This window comes from Colobus angolensis, unplaced genomic scaffold, assembly GCF_000951035.1.
Source record: "Colobus angolensis palliatus isolate OR3802 unplaced genomic scaffold, Cang.pa_1.0 Scaffold247, whole genome shotgun sequence".
Lineage (NCBI taxonomy): Eukaryota > Metazoa > Chordata > Mammalia > Primates > Cercopithecidae > Colobus > Colobus angolensis.
In genome coordinates this window covers 3,712,736-3,727,238 of record NW_012115677.1, presented here as the reverse complement: position 1 = coordinate 3,727,238, position 14,503 = coordinate 3,712,736, and the positions used below count along the sequence as shown (strand labels likewise).

The following is a 14,503-nucleotide window of genomic DNA, read 5'->3' as shown; positions in this document are numbered from 1 at the left end:
TTGGTCTGTTGCCCAGGCTGCAGTGCAGTCACGTCTTACTACAGCCTTGACCTGCCAGGCTCAAGTGATCTTCCTACCTCAGTCTCCTGAGTGGCTGGGACTACAAGCATATGCCACCATGCTCAACTAATTTTTGTATTTTTTTGTAGAGATGGTGTCTCCCTATCTGACCCAGATAGGCTGGTGACCCAGGCTGACCCTGAACTCCTGGGCTCAAGCAATCCTCCTGCCTCAGTCTCCCAAAGTGTTGGGATTACAGATGTGAGCCACCATGCCCCGCCTACTTTGACTTTAATGCTACCGAAATACAGTTTTCCCCACCAGGCCTCAAGTAATGTATCACACACAGCAGGGCAGCTACCCTGAGAACATATGCATGTACTCTGATGACCAGCTTCTTTTAAAAAAGAATTCAAACCCACAGAATTAGAAGAGAGTCCTTTGGATTTCTACAGAACACTGAGAATCCTATGTAGGGTTTAGTGAATGCTAAACAGGGTTAGTGAATGTTGCACAGAATCTCAGAATATTGAAAGTAACATTTATTGATTTGACATATAATGAGTTTGTTGCTACCCTACTTTTTGGTTTGTAAAACATGAAGCATTTCACAAGTTGGATCCCACCATTTCTGCCCTAAGCTGCAGACAGTCTCCTTGCACCCCCACCGGTTTACCTCTTTGCCCACAGCTGCTCAGTAAGCTGTCTTGCTGCAAGGCTGATATTTACTGTCTGACTCCAACAAGGATGTTGGTAATTTTAAATTTTTCTGGCTTTTAGCTTGTGACGTTATTATCTTGCTCTGTGTCTGTTTTCTTTTAGATTTTAGATTTCTGACATCCCAAGAGGCCTTTATGGAGTGTTGTTTTATCCTCTTTGCTCCTTCTTTGTAGAAATTTAGAAAATAATATTTGAAAGCAGTCCCTGGGAACTTAGGGAGAGAAAGAACCACAAATCCAGGCAATTTAAATCTTAAATCTTTGGTTTCTGATAAATCGTATATGAATGAGATATGCATCATAATCAACATTAAATTCAGTAACTTTTTTTATTACTGAAAAATGACAAGCCAGATCAGTTCAACTCTGACCATCATAAAAACACAAATATCTTACTAAAATAAATACTAAATACTAACCAGCAGGGCTGAGCCAAAGGGTGAGATGAGTGAGGTACCTGTCTTGGGCACAAAATTTAAGGGGACATCAAAAAAAAAAAAAAAAAGGGGGAAGAAAGAAAGAAAACAAAAAAGAAACAACAAAAAACCCCAAACCAAAAAACTCGATAATCAAGCTAAATGATATTTTAATGCAATATTTTAAAAAATAAAACAAATGAAAAAAAATTATGATGAACAAAATATAATGTTAAAGACAAGATCAGTAACAGTGCCTTGCCAGGCCATATTGCATCCTCAGTCAAAAGGAAAAATCAGTAACACTCATTCTGTCATTACCTAAAAATTTGATTTTTTTTTTTGTTGACCTTATTTGCCTTACCCTCGTCCTGGCCCTGCTAACCAGAATATCAATGGTTAGGGTAAAAAGATGGCATAACCTTTCCTCTAAAAATGTTCACTCAAGGGAGAAAATAACGTGTAGTGATTTTCAAGCCTAGTTATGATCACTGGGTAACCAATATCCATAATTTTGACCCTGGTTTGGCTATAGTCTCAATTAGAAGGTATTTCCCAGTCCCAAAAATGGAAGTGTTGTCTTTTTGTTAATTCAATATGAAGGGATCATATTATCAAAATGATAATATGATCATTACATTTCTTTCTTTTTTTTTTTTTTTAAACCTGCTTAGAAAAACTCACGTAGTTCAATCCATCAAAAGTTTCTCCAACCACGGTGGTCCCCTCTGGCTCGCTCTTTATTGGTTTTGGCGGGAGAGGGCCTGTGGGGCTTTTTCCGATATTCCACTTTTGTCCAGCCCCCTTCACTGACTTTGCTCTCCTCTTCACTGGCTCTTGAGTCAGTCTCAGGGTGCAAAGGCATCCCTGGTATGGTGTTGGGTTGGTGGAGGTCTCTAGGGTTTCTCTTGAAGTCAGGCAACTGGTGAGGATTGAGTGCTGACTGAGAAACCCTGTAGAACTTTCCGGGATATCTTCCTCTTGAAGGAGTGGAATGCTGACTTTTTCCACTGTATCTTCCTCTAGGAGAAGAATTGAGTGATATACTACCACGTCCGTATTTGTTCCTGCTTCTATCTGAGTATCGACCCCTCTCTAAAGAGGTGTCAGTATTGCCACTGGAAAAGCCACTGTCCCTAGAGCTGAGATGCAGGGAAGAGAAGTTTTTGGTCAGGCCATACTGAGTAGGAGAGGAGCTTCTGGACTGGTTCACAGGTGTAATCTGTTGATACTTAATGGGCACCTGGGTCCGTCTCACAGCAGCAGCATAGGAATCCTGGCCATCAAGGTATGAGAAGAATGGTGACCCCAGAATAGGATTGCTCTGGGAACGCTGTAAAGAAGTGTTGGATGCAATCTGCCGCATCCTCAGAGTATCTAACCACTGGCAATCAGCACCTGCGGGAGAAACGGAAATGAGCATCTTTGAAGCCACAGTAAAGCTGCATGCCTAATTCATATGCCTGTTTTAGGATAATTCAAGGCTGTTTGGGATGCTCTAAGCTTTACCATTCATAGAAATTCTAGGCTACGTATAAGGACATTTCCTTTATTACAAATACTTTAAAAAATAAGGACATTTACACTTAGTCAATCTATGTTATGTGCTTGGCACTGTTCCATGGGCTTTCCTTACACTATCTGATTTAATCCTCTCAATAATCTTCTTAGGTAAACACTAATAGTCTTATTCTATAAATGAGGAAGCTTGGGAGGTCAAATAACTTGCCCAAGATCACTCAGTCAATCATACCAAGTCCTGCATCTAAATCCCATCTTCTTCCTACATAGTTGTGTTCTCACTTCTAGAAAGTATGTTCAGGTAGCAGGGGCAAGTTCAGTAAACAAAAGGTTTTTTTTTTTGCAACCTGCACTTTTAAAACCTCAAGGACCCCAAATGCAGATAAAATAAATGAGGTTCTGAAGGTTGAGACAGCTAGAGATTGTTTGAAAGAAAGACCGTTCATGCGTCCAGAGGAGAGATCCTGAGGCTGGGGAATAAGAAGTATTTTCAGCATAAAAAAATGAAGCTGCGTTGGCAAGTAGGAAGAAGTTAAGATAAAAGAAAATGGTGAATTGACAAGGACCATTTAGTAAGTTATATTTCAGTGAATAAGCGAGTTCCTCACACCTGAGATCTTTTCTGTTTTCCCCCAAGCCTGAACAATGTTACTGGAGTTCCTGGGTGGTCCTCCCAGCATCAGCTTCCTCAGCTACTCCACCTTCTGCTCACACAGATGACGCATGTGGAGGGTATCAGAGCATGCATGTCTCTGTCACCCTCACTGCCTGTGCACAGGTGACCCATACCTCTGCGGTGAGTGACTTGTCCAGACAATTCCAGAGACTCCTCCCAGGCTTCAGTGCATCACAACGCCTTCTTTTGTTGTTGTTATTGTGTATCTGTGTGTATTTTATTGTGGTAACAACCACATTTTTCCATCCTAGTCTTTTTTTTTTTTGAGACAGTCTCGCTCTGTCACCCAGGCTGGAGTGCAGTGGCCGGATCTCAGCTCACTGCAAGCTCCGCCTCCCGGGTTCTTGCCATTCTCCCGCCTCAGCCTCCCATGTAGCTGGGACTACAGGCGCCCGCCACCTCGCCCGGCTAATTTTTTGTATTTTTAGTAGAGACGGGGTTTCACCGTGTTAGCCAGGATGGTCTCGATTTCCTGACCTTCTGATCCGCCCGCCTCGGCCTCCCAAAGTGCTAGGATTACAGGCGTGAGCCACCGTGCCCGGCCCATCCTAGCCATTTTTAAGCCTATAGTTCAGTACTGTTAGTATATTCACATTGTTGTGCAACAGATCTCTATAATTGTTTTATCTTGCAACACTGAAACTCTAGACCCACTAATCTCTAAGTTCCTCTTTGCCCTTTTGCCTTCCCTTCTCCCCTGCCCCCCGACTCCCACTTGTTAACTATCTTCTACTTCCTGTTTCTATGACTTTGACTACTGTAGATACTTCACATGAGCAGTATCATACAGAATCGCAGTGCCTTCTTTCCCTCCCATTGACTTCTCTGGAATTTTGGCTTCCAATAGAACCCTGATTTTGCTCAGTCTCCAACCCCCTCCATGTAGCCATGTGATCGGGAGAGTTGACTGCATTCTGGCTCCAGGATCAACTTTAATTAGTTTAAGTCAGATGTGCTCATGCTATGTTTAGGGACGGATAAGTTGCTCTATTCCGGCCAAAGCAGAATTGGTAAGGGGCAGTCTTTTGGGGGTTTCTAGAAAAGTTTTCCTTACTCCTATATATAAGAACAGGTAGGGACCTAACCTGTTATTTCCTCTGGACATTGCCATATCTTTGTGTGATGACTGTAAACAGGAGAGGAGGCGAGGGCAAAGGCAGCCTATTGAGCATGGCAGGGCGGAAAGAAGGGAAGGTTCATTCTACTATCTGAATATGGTTGAGCTGGCTTATCTTACTGCACCTGGAGTCTGCCCTACCTCTGAACTTCTTGTTATGGAAGATAATAAATTTTATTACAGTTTAAATCAGTGGTTTAAGGACTTTAGAGCTGTTCTTAATCACCGGGAAGGCTCCTTAAAATGCAGATTGCAGGTCCTACCCCCAGAGTTCTGATTCAGTAAGTCTGGGTTTGGGCCTGAGGATCTGGATTTCTAGTAAGTTCACAGGTGATCCCGATGCTGCTGGTCCCGGGGCCACACTTGGGAAACTATTGCAGTAAGGCAGTTGAAACTGGGTTTTCGGCTACTTGAAGCTCAAAGATAGATTGTAACTGATTGAGGTGGTATCCTCTGAGTCTTCAGATCATCTGAAAATGTCATAATTAAGTTTCTGGAATCTAGCACACATCTAATACGGGAACACTAACTTACTTGAGTCAGACCTACTTCCGGGGTTGCCGTCTGAATTGGTGAATAATGTCTGAATGGCAAGTTGGACTGCTTTCACTTCATCCTGAGGTTTTGTTCTACTCCACTGAATCGAATGGACATGTTTAGTGCTTTTTGGAGTTCTAACATCACTCTGGTAAAAAAAAAAAAAGAAACATATAACCAAATGGACAAACACATAGAAAATAGGAAAGAAAGACATCCAGGTTACTGTATCACTTCAATTTCACTTCTTAGAACACTATCATAATGCACTAGGAAAATATTCTGAACAGTTGACCCAAATACGCTCATTTGATGAAAAGAAAATGTTTAACCACTTTATTTCTTAGTGAGTTATAGCACTTATTCCTTAATGGATTATAACATATATTTCTTTGTAAACTATAGTAGCTAAAAATATGGTTGTCTTCTCCCAGAATTTATTATATTTGACAAATCTCAACTTACCTCTTTGTTTAATAAGAAATAAAAATTTACCTCTTCTGTTTATAGTACTTGAAAACAGATATTTTGTTGAATAAATGAAAATGTGAGCACCATGTTTGCCTAACAGTAAATTCGGATCATCAAGGGAACTGAATGAATGTGGTGGGGCGAATCACCTACATGGAGGGGGAGCGGTCTCAGATGCAAAAGTGAGACAGGATCAAGAAGTAAGAAATGGGGACCAGGAAGAGGACACTAGGTCAAGACACATCTTGTCCTGAAATCTCCCTCCTCACTAGCTGTCACCAATCAGTGTCAATTAAAGAGTCTCCAGGATTCAATATAGTTAGGGAAATCTGTTTTTAAAAACTCTGAAGTGAAAAACCCAGACAAAAGTGGCATATCATCATGAGGTCTAAAAAAGGAGGAGGAGGGAGAGAGAAGAAGAAAAAGAGAACTGGGTGTGCTGTCTCCAAAACTGTCTAAGGCAGGCAGAGATAGGATCTGGTTGTTCTAATTGTCCGATTACTAACAAGAGGGCTTTTCCTGGGTAGTGAGGACCAGTTAACAGACTTTAGAATAGTCTGGATTCCAAGTTCCTCAAGACCAACCAGCCTCTTTTGTTTGGGTTTTGCACCTTGCACGCAATGCTTTGACACATAATGTAACTTCTCAGATGCCTGACAACCTGTGCACCCCAGCAGGTGAGGATAAATAACTGCTGTAAAACTTTTTGGCTTCCAGCCTGGCCAGAGTGTTTTTTTTTTGAGACAGAGTTTTGCTCTTGTCTCCCAGGCTGGAGTGCAATGGCGCAATCTTGGCTCACTGCAACCTCCGCCTCCTGGGTTCAAGCGATTCTCCTGCCTCAGTCTCCTGAGTAGCTGGGATTATAGGCATGCACCACCATGCCCAGCTAATTTTTGTATTATTAGTAGAGATGAGGTTTTACCATGTTGACCAGGCTAGTCTCAAACTCCTGACCTCAGGTGATCCAGCTGCCTCAGTCTCCCAAAGTGCTGGGATTACAGGCATGAGCCACCATGCCTGGCCCAGAGTTTGTATTTCTAATACTGAAAAGCCAAATCCTGGCAGCCCAGGAAACTATCAAAATGCCACACTCACAAAGTCCTCTTTGAGGTGGACTTCATCTTACTGCAGCCACTGGGAGCTAACAGGGTAGCCAGGGAAGAGCAGAAAGTGTTTTTTTATAGTCAGAAAACATGGAAGTGACTTCAACAATTCTGTCAGTGAGTACCTCATACCTCAGGCCTTCCTTTCATCTCTCTGAGCCTGTTTTTCCTATCTGCAAAATGAGGATAATAATATCTTTCAGTATTTTTTTTTTTTTTTTCCTGGAGACAGGGGTCTGACTGTGCCACCCAGGCTGGAGTGTAGTGATGTGATCTCGGCTCACTGCAGCCTCAACCTCCTGGGCTCAAGCAATCCCCCTACCTCAACCTCCCGAGTAGCTGGGGCCACAGACATGTGCCACCACACCCGGCTCTTTTTATATTTTTTGTAGAGATAGGGTTTCATAATGTTGCCCAGGCTGGTCTCAAACTCTTGGGCTCAAGTGATCTGCCCACCTCAGCCTCCCAAAGTGCTGAGATTACAGGTGTGAGCCACTGCGCCTGGCTGATATTTTTCAGTATTGATTTACATGAAGTTAGTATGATCAAATTGGTATAAGTACCTGTAACAGTGCCTGGTTCATAGTAGATCCTTAATAAATGTTTCTTGAATGAACGAATTGGATGAATGAATGAAATGCATGTCCCTTTGGTGGTGGGTGCACACTAATATCTCCAGGAGTGCCAAGACTGTACTATAACTGTTCCCTTCCACCCACTCCCACCAGGTTTATGTACCTTGTAAGGTATATGTCCCACCAGCCACAAAGATCTTGTTGACTTAAAAAAAAATTAGCATTAAGTATTAGTATACCCAATACCAAACATCTGACATGGTATACAGAAGGTGTTCAGTCCATAACTAATGAATGAATGAAGCACTACCTCAGTCTCTATCTGGGTAAGTTTATCCTGTTCTCTTTTCTTCCCAACATGTTGTTAGATAAATTATATTGATCTTCCCATGGTCATGATGGTTGGTTTATCTCCCAGTACATTCCAATAAATTATATGCTCTGAGGTAACAGATAAATTTATATTCATTCACTGTTGGTGGGGCCACCAGCCTCTTGCCCCCAGAGCTTACCTCATATGTGACAGTGCACTCCACAGTCTGATTTTTTGCTATTCCTACAATCCACTTCTCCATTACAAATGGTGGCTGAAAAACAAAAGTTAGGATGGTGTAGTACCATAACACAGTCTGCTCTACTATAGTATGTTTCTTTGAGGCCAGTTATGCCATACGCAATTAGCAAACAGGGGCATAACATCAGATTATCATGAAAGCCTTGTCGGTTCTCATGTGATCACTTACAACATGCTAATGTTTGGAGTTTTGCTTTTCATAAGACATCCTTTTGTGTATTTGTAAATAGCTAGTCACGGCCTCCCACAATCTTCTTTTCCGATATAACATTTGCTATCACTAAGTCCTATCATTATGTCATTAATTCATGCTAAAGTTTGAAGCATCAGTTGGAAAACTTTCCCACAGTTAAGAGAAATCCATAAAATATGAGAAGACCCAGAAGTGCTTTCCTTGAGTAAAGCCGTGGCTGGTTTAGTGGCTTCAACAATCACTCTGCTTTCCATAACATCACACTATCCAGCAAAGCTGCACATACACATGAAGAAACCATGGTTATGTTTTCCCACTATATTAAAACAAAGGATTAGTGAGGAAGCCTGTGCCTTTGATCCTATTTTAATTATGATGAAAACAGCCTCAGAAATAAGCTGCACTCTCTTCCCATCCCCCTTTCACTTCAGGTTTAAGGCTGCAAAGGAATGACTGACCGTGAGCTGGGTTCAAAGAAAATGTGATAGAGATTTAGTTGGGCTAGGTTTTCTTTGAGACTGAGTCTCACTCTGTTGCCCAGGCTGGAGTGTAGTGGCGCAATCTTGGCTCATTGCAAACTCTTCCTCCCAGGTTCAAGTGATTCTCAAGCCTTGGCCTCTCAAGTAGCTGGGATTACAGGAGCATGCCACCACACCTGGCTCATTTTTTGTATTTTTAGTAGAGACGGGGTTTCACTATGTTGTCCAGGCTGGTCTCCAACTCCTGGTGTCAAGTGATCTGCTCACCTCAGCCTCCCAAAGTGCAGGGTTTACAGGTATGAGCCACTGCACCCAACCTGGGCTAGTTTTGTTGTTGTTGTTTATTTGTTTTAAATTAGGATTGTTATTGTTTCTGTTGATGTTTAAAAATTCTATAACTTTTGATTGGTCTGTCCCAGTTCTAGTTTTCCTATAAGCCTGTTAATGTTGCTGTGTGATTTCGTATGTATGACATGATAGCAGAAATACTTATATTCAGTTTTACAACTCCACGGCTTGGGTGGGGAAGAAAGAAAATATCTTTCCAGTCTTCAAGACAACATATTATGTCCCAACAAAATAAGAAAAAGGTAAAACCAAGTCATAACCCTTACAGATAAATAATGCCATGGAAATAACTCCTAGATACACAGTGGAATCCAACAATGAATATCAAATCAATCTGCTTGATGTCCACTTGTAAATTAAAATGACTTGGTTGTTTAGCATTCTAATGCCTATGAAGAGAACACATTTACAATGTCTTCTCTCTAATGCAATCTGTTCTCTCTAATGCATGTCTTTGAAGAACCATTTTAGTACCCTACTTATGTTTGTACCTGGGTTCTTTGCTACAAGCCCCACTTTCTTCACTGAAACCAAAGACCTGGTTAATAGTGTATCATAGCGGATTATGTGAGGCCAGGGTGACTGTCCTGTTGACTTCATGTTTATTCACCTGAAGTTGTTGACCTTCTACAATTGAAGTCTCATATGTATTTTTCCAGTATGATTGGGACAGAATTGAATTTTTTTCCATTTTGAGGAGCGAGCTAAGCATTTCCGCAAGTCTTTCTTCAGTGTTTTCCTCAGCATGCTTCCCATTGGCCCTGGAGTAGTAGCATGCTTTCTAGTCACTCCAGGAATTCATGGTGTGGACTTAAGGAAGCCATTAAGACTTCAATGTATGCCTCATAATTAACCTCATTTCAGTCCTTCAGGGAATTGACCTCAACCAAGAAAGTCTTTCTCAACCAAGAAAGTATAAGTTTTCCAAAGTTTAAAAGTACTCAAAATTTGAAGTAAATATTTTCATTGTTCACATTTTCCTTCCTTTAATAAATGACAGAGTAAGCACAAAGAAATATAGAAGAAAAAAATTTTTAAACAATTAAATGATACCTTTTTGCAGTGCTTTTTAGTTCACACAGCATAAGTGGAATTTTAACAAAAACCTATTATGATCTCAATCTGCTAAATAAAATGTGCCTTTCAACAGCCAGCTCGAGGCTGAGCTGATGTGAGCATGGACAAGCACAAAAGCACACTGCTGGGGTATTTTAATGTCTTTGTTTGATATCTGTGAATTCAAAAGAGCTTTTAAGCCGTAAATAGAACCCTACCTTTGTCATCTTTAAAATCTCCGCATCAGGTAGGTTAGTGCTGAATGTCACATCTTTTATGTAGGTTATTGCAATTTCATCCCCATCCATCTCCATATACATTTTCCACTTACAATCCTAGAATTAAAAACAAAATTATGTAATTTGAGAAAGTGAAACAATTTTTTTTTTAGTCTCAATGTTTCATAACACATAAAATATTCTAAATGAAGTATTATTGGAGTGGCTTTTTTTTTTCCTTTTTCAGTAAAAGGACATGAAATTAGATTCCTATGTATATCTAAATAAGCCCCAGTTAGTGCAGCCTTGAGACATAATGTGTCAGTTTTAAGTGTTCTATTATAGGAGCTACAAACTCAAAATCCTGAAGGGACCAGGCAGATAATAAAAAGGAGTAAAGCCAGGCAGTTTCCTTATAAAGCTTTAAGTGGTAACCTTTTAAAATAGACTCATTTAATTTACATATTAAACATTGTAGGAACATTTTTTCATTACCACAAAGAAATGTGATTTTCTACTTTTCTTGAAATATAAGGTCCTCTTGATCCACCTTTAATCTTCCTAGATTGATAATGATGTGGATTCAAGAAACTCTCACTTTCCTCTTAACAAGAAGGAAAACAACAGTGCAAATGTGTTGATAAATGATAATGGACAACTAGGGAGTTATGGGGTGGGTGAGGGACTCTGGGAAACCAAAGAACAGTTCCCCTAAAGGCACAGCTACTTCGTGACTTCTGTTGATTGTTCCCATGTGGAAATATGAGCCCAGTTTTGCTAGGTCCTTTAATATTTCATGCACAGCTGAGAATTAGGATCCACTGTGTAAAACTCTTGATTTTTAAACAATGGTATGTTAATTAAATTTTTAATAAAATCGCCATATAATGGAAAAGTGCTTTACATCATTCATTAACAGGATAATGCAAATTAAAACCACAATGAGGTACCACTATACACCCATTAGAATAGCTGACTGATAACATCAAATGTTGGCTAAGATTTAGAGTTACTGGAACTCTCATATTAATATTAATACATTGTTGGTGGGAAATGGTACAATTGCTTCAGAAAAATTTTGATAATTTATTATAAAACCAAATATATGCCTATTCTATGACCCAGAAATTCTACTCCTAGGTATTTACCCAAGAGAAATGAAAAAAGACTTGCCTAGGTATGTTCTTAGCAGCTTTATCATGTTAACTAGGAAACTTTAAACAAGCCAAGCATCCATCAAAATGAGAATGGATAAACTGTGATATATTCATAGAATGGAATACTACTTAGCAATACAAAGGAAGACATTACTGATGCATGCAACAACTTGGATAAATCTCAAAAACATTATGGTGAGTGAAAGAAGTATATAGAAAAAAAGAACAACCTAATGATTCCATTTATATGATATTCTAGAACAGACAAAACTAATTAATGGTAGAAAAATTCAGAAGGGTGCTTGCTTCTGCAGATGGGGACTTACAAGGGGTTTGAGGAAACTTTCTGGGCGTAGCAGTGCTCTACTGATAGAGGTTTGGGTTACACAGGTGCATGCATTGGTCAAAACTCAGTGAATGTACATTTTAAATCTGTGTATTTCTCTTTTTAATTAATTTTATAGTGATTATTAAAACAATTTTTTTGAGAAGGGGTCTTGCTCTGTTACCCAGGCTGGAGTATGGGTAGCATGATCTCCACTCACTGCAGTCTTGACCTCCCAAGCTCAATCGATTTTCCCACTTCAGTCTCCCAAGCAGCTGGGACCACAAGCACATGCCATCATGCTCAGCTAACATTTTCTTGTTTTTAATTTTTTGTAGAGCTGGGGTTTCACTATGTTGTTGCTCAAGCTCGTCTCAAATTCCTGGGCTCAAGTGATCCTCCCACTTCAGCCTCCCAAAGTGCTGGGATTACAGGTATAAGCCACTGCACCTGAACTGCATTTCTTATTCTAGCACACTGAAATATTTAGGAGGAAGTATACTGATGTCTGCAAATTAATTTGAAATGTATCAAAAAATAAAGATTGATGGATGGCTAGAGAGAGGGGTAGATGGATAAACCAAGTATATGTGATAAGCCAAGTATAGTAAAATGTTAATGGTTGAATGGGGGCTATGAGGGTTCACTGTAAAATTATTTCAACTTTGCTGTATAAATAATTTAATAATAAAAATGGGGATAAACAAAGGAAAATAAACTCATGTCTTTGTACCAAATTTGACCCCTGGACCATAAATGAACATTCTGTCTGTCTGTCTATCTACCTATTTTTTAAAATTTCCTTTTTAGAGACAGTATGTCGCTGTGTTGCCCAAGATAGTCTTGAGCACTTTGTCTCAAGCAATCCTCCCACCTCAGCCTCCCAAGTAGCTGGGATAGAGGCATGAGCCATTGCTCCTGGCTCTGTGTTTATTGAAGAATGAAGAATCCTGAGGATTAAGGCTAATGTACCAAGCACCTTACATGCTGAAACTGGAAAATGCCCTCATAAATCAGAGTGGGCCTGGAATGTTTCCTAGAGCAAGCTCAGACATAATTCTTATGGAAAGGCATCAACAAAGAGGCTGTTGAAAGCCTGTTGGCTTCAACAGGAAGCTGGGGTGCCTGATGTTTTAGGAAAGCCTCTAGATGAATTGCAAACCAAGCAGGGCCCATGTCTGACCCTCTTTGCCCAGCCACATTCACAAAATGGAGAGCCAATTAGTGAAGGAAAAGGTCTATTCAATAAAATGAAAACCCGGCTATTGGCTAACGTAAGTCAAATTAGTTTCTCAGAATTGACAAATCTCTCAGTATTTCTTTGTTTTGGAGCCACTGCTACCCAGGCAACGTGGGTTCTGAGATAACTGGGCAGGATAATGACTGTTTGGTGTCATGATTGCTCTTCTCTGAAATAGCAAGAACCTTCTCAAGGCAGCAGCTGGGATAAAAAGCCTTAGAAGAGATGAGTTTACTTAGTTCAGTTTCTTTTGCCTGTCAAGTTTGGGAATTAAGTTAGTCAAAAGCACAGTCAAAAGACCTTGAACGGCATGAAAATGCTTGAACTTCCCCTGCTTCACTCTCATCTCCTAACCAGAGAGCTCTCCCATGACTTCAAGCTGTAAATCAGACCCTCCTCTGCACACTGTCAGAACAGCTCTGTGTGAAGAAGCGGCTGACAGGAGGGGAACTCACATCTGTGGAGCGCTTACTATGCTCTAGGCATGTCGCTGGGCACTTATACCATGCTATTTTATTGGATATCCATCAGAACCCTGAAAGTCAGGACTATTTTCCCTTTAGATGAATGAGAAAAATGAGGTTCAGACAGATTACATAACTTTCCTAGGGTTTCATGACCAATATGTGGTTGACATCAGCACAAGGCTGCATGACTCCAAAGCTGGAGGAGATACTAATGGGGACAGACAAGCAGGAGAGGTAGCAGGTGAACCTGCTGGATGGTTTTGTCCAGCTCCATAAATGGGTCCAGCCATGGACAACAGACAGGCGGAAGAAGGACCAGAGAAGATTTCGCTGATACAACCCAGAAAGCTAGTGGCCATCATTCTCCCTGCAGCAATTGCTTCCCTGCTCCCCAAAGTCCAACTTGGAGAAACACTGATCCAAATAATAGGGTTAGAGACCTTTTATTTTTAAATTCCCTTTTTCTCTTCTACTAAAGAAAGACTTTTACCTGAACCATAAAAGAAGGTAGGTAGCTACAGAAGGAATAAAACTATACTCAAGGAAGTCGTAAGACAAGGAGGCCATCATGCATTTCACTAAAAAGTAGGTTCTGCTTGTTACAAAGCTGGGTAAGAGAGAAAGAGAATATGCTCCAACATGCAGGGCCCATGTAAATCATAAAATTAATTTGACAATGGCCTGACCTAACTCCAGGCATCTTCAGGGCATCTATGATATCATCGTTGCCTAGTTAACAAAAGTAATCCACAAATAAAGTAATGGAATTCCTTATATTCTGCTCAGTTTCAAATTAGCCTAAGGTATCCTTAACGTTTTTGCCATTTTGTGAGTCATAAATTGTCAATGAGGATTGTCCACAACTCTGGGATTCAAATGGTTATTGAATTGGACTGGACACGCTGCAGACGTTGAGATGCCATGTAACCAGTTCTTAACTGATCAACCACGGAAAAGGCTATCATTACAAATAAAATGAATTAAGTCATCAATAACATCACTAAAAATAACAATTCCACAAGTTTATGAGCCTAATATAGGGTTTTACTTACATATTTGCAACCTTTTCAGTACCTTGGCTGTGACAGGGACCAGGTATTGGGCACAGTAGACCCTGATGATTTTTTAATTTTTTAATTTTTGAGATGGTGTCTCACTCTGTTGCCCAGGCTGGAGTGTAGTGGTGCAATCTCAGCTCACTGCAAGCTCCACCTCCTGGGTTCACACCATTCTCCTGCCTCAGCCTCCCGAGTAGCTGGGACTACAGGCGCCCGCCACCATGCCCGGCTAATTTTTTGTATTTTTAGTAGA

The 14,503-nt window shown here is 40.5% G+C and overlaps 1 protein-coding gene across 1 annotated transcript in view; it reads right to left on the bottom strand.

Moving 5' to 3' along the window:
- Nucleotides 1–526: 526 nt before the first annotated feature.
- Nucleotides 527–14,503, bottom strand: part of LOC105514544 (mitogen-activated protein kinase kinase kinase MLT) — a 193,630-nt gene continuing 179,653 nt past the window's right edge. Inside the window, exons 17-20 of the mRNA XM_011945966.1 lie at nt 10,004–10,120; nt 7,648–7,722; nt 4,984–5,134; nt 527–2,533 (exon numbers count right to left, since the gene is read on the bottom strand). Coding sequence (XP_011801356.1) covers nt 1,833–2,533; nt 4,984–5,134; nt 7,648–7,722; nt 10,004–10,120 — 1,044 coding nt within the window. The 3' untranslated portion in view covers nt 527–1,832. The remainder of the gene's footprint in view (nt 2,534–4,983; nt 5,135–7,647; nt 7,723–10,003; nt 10,121–14,503) is intronic.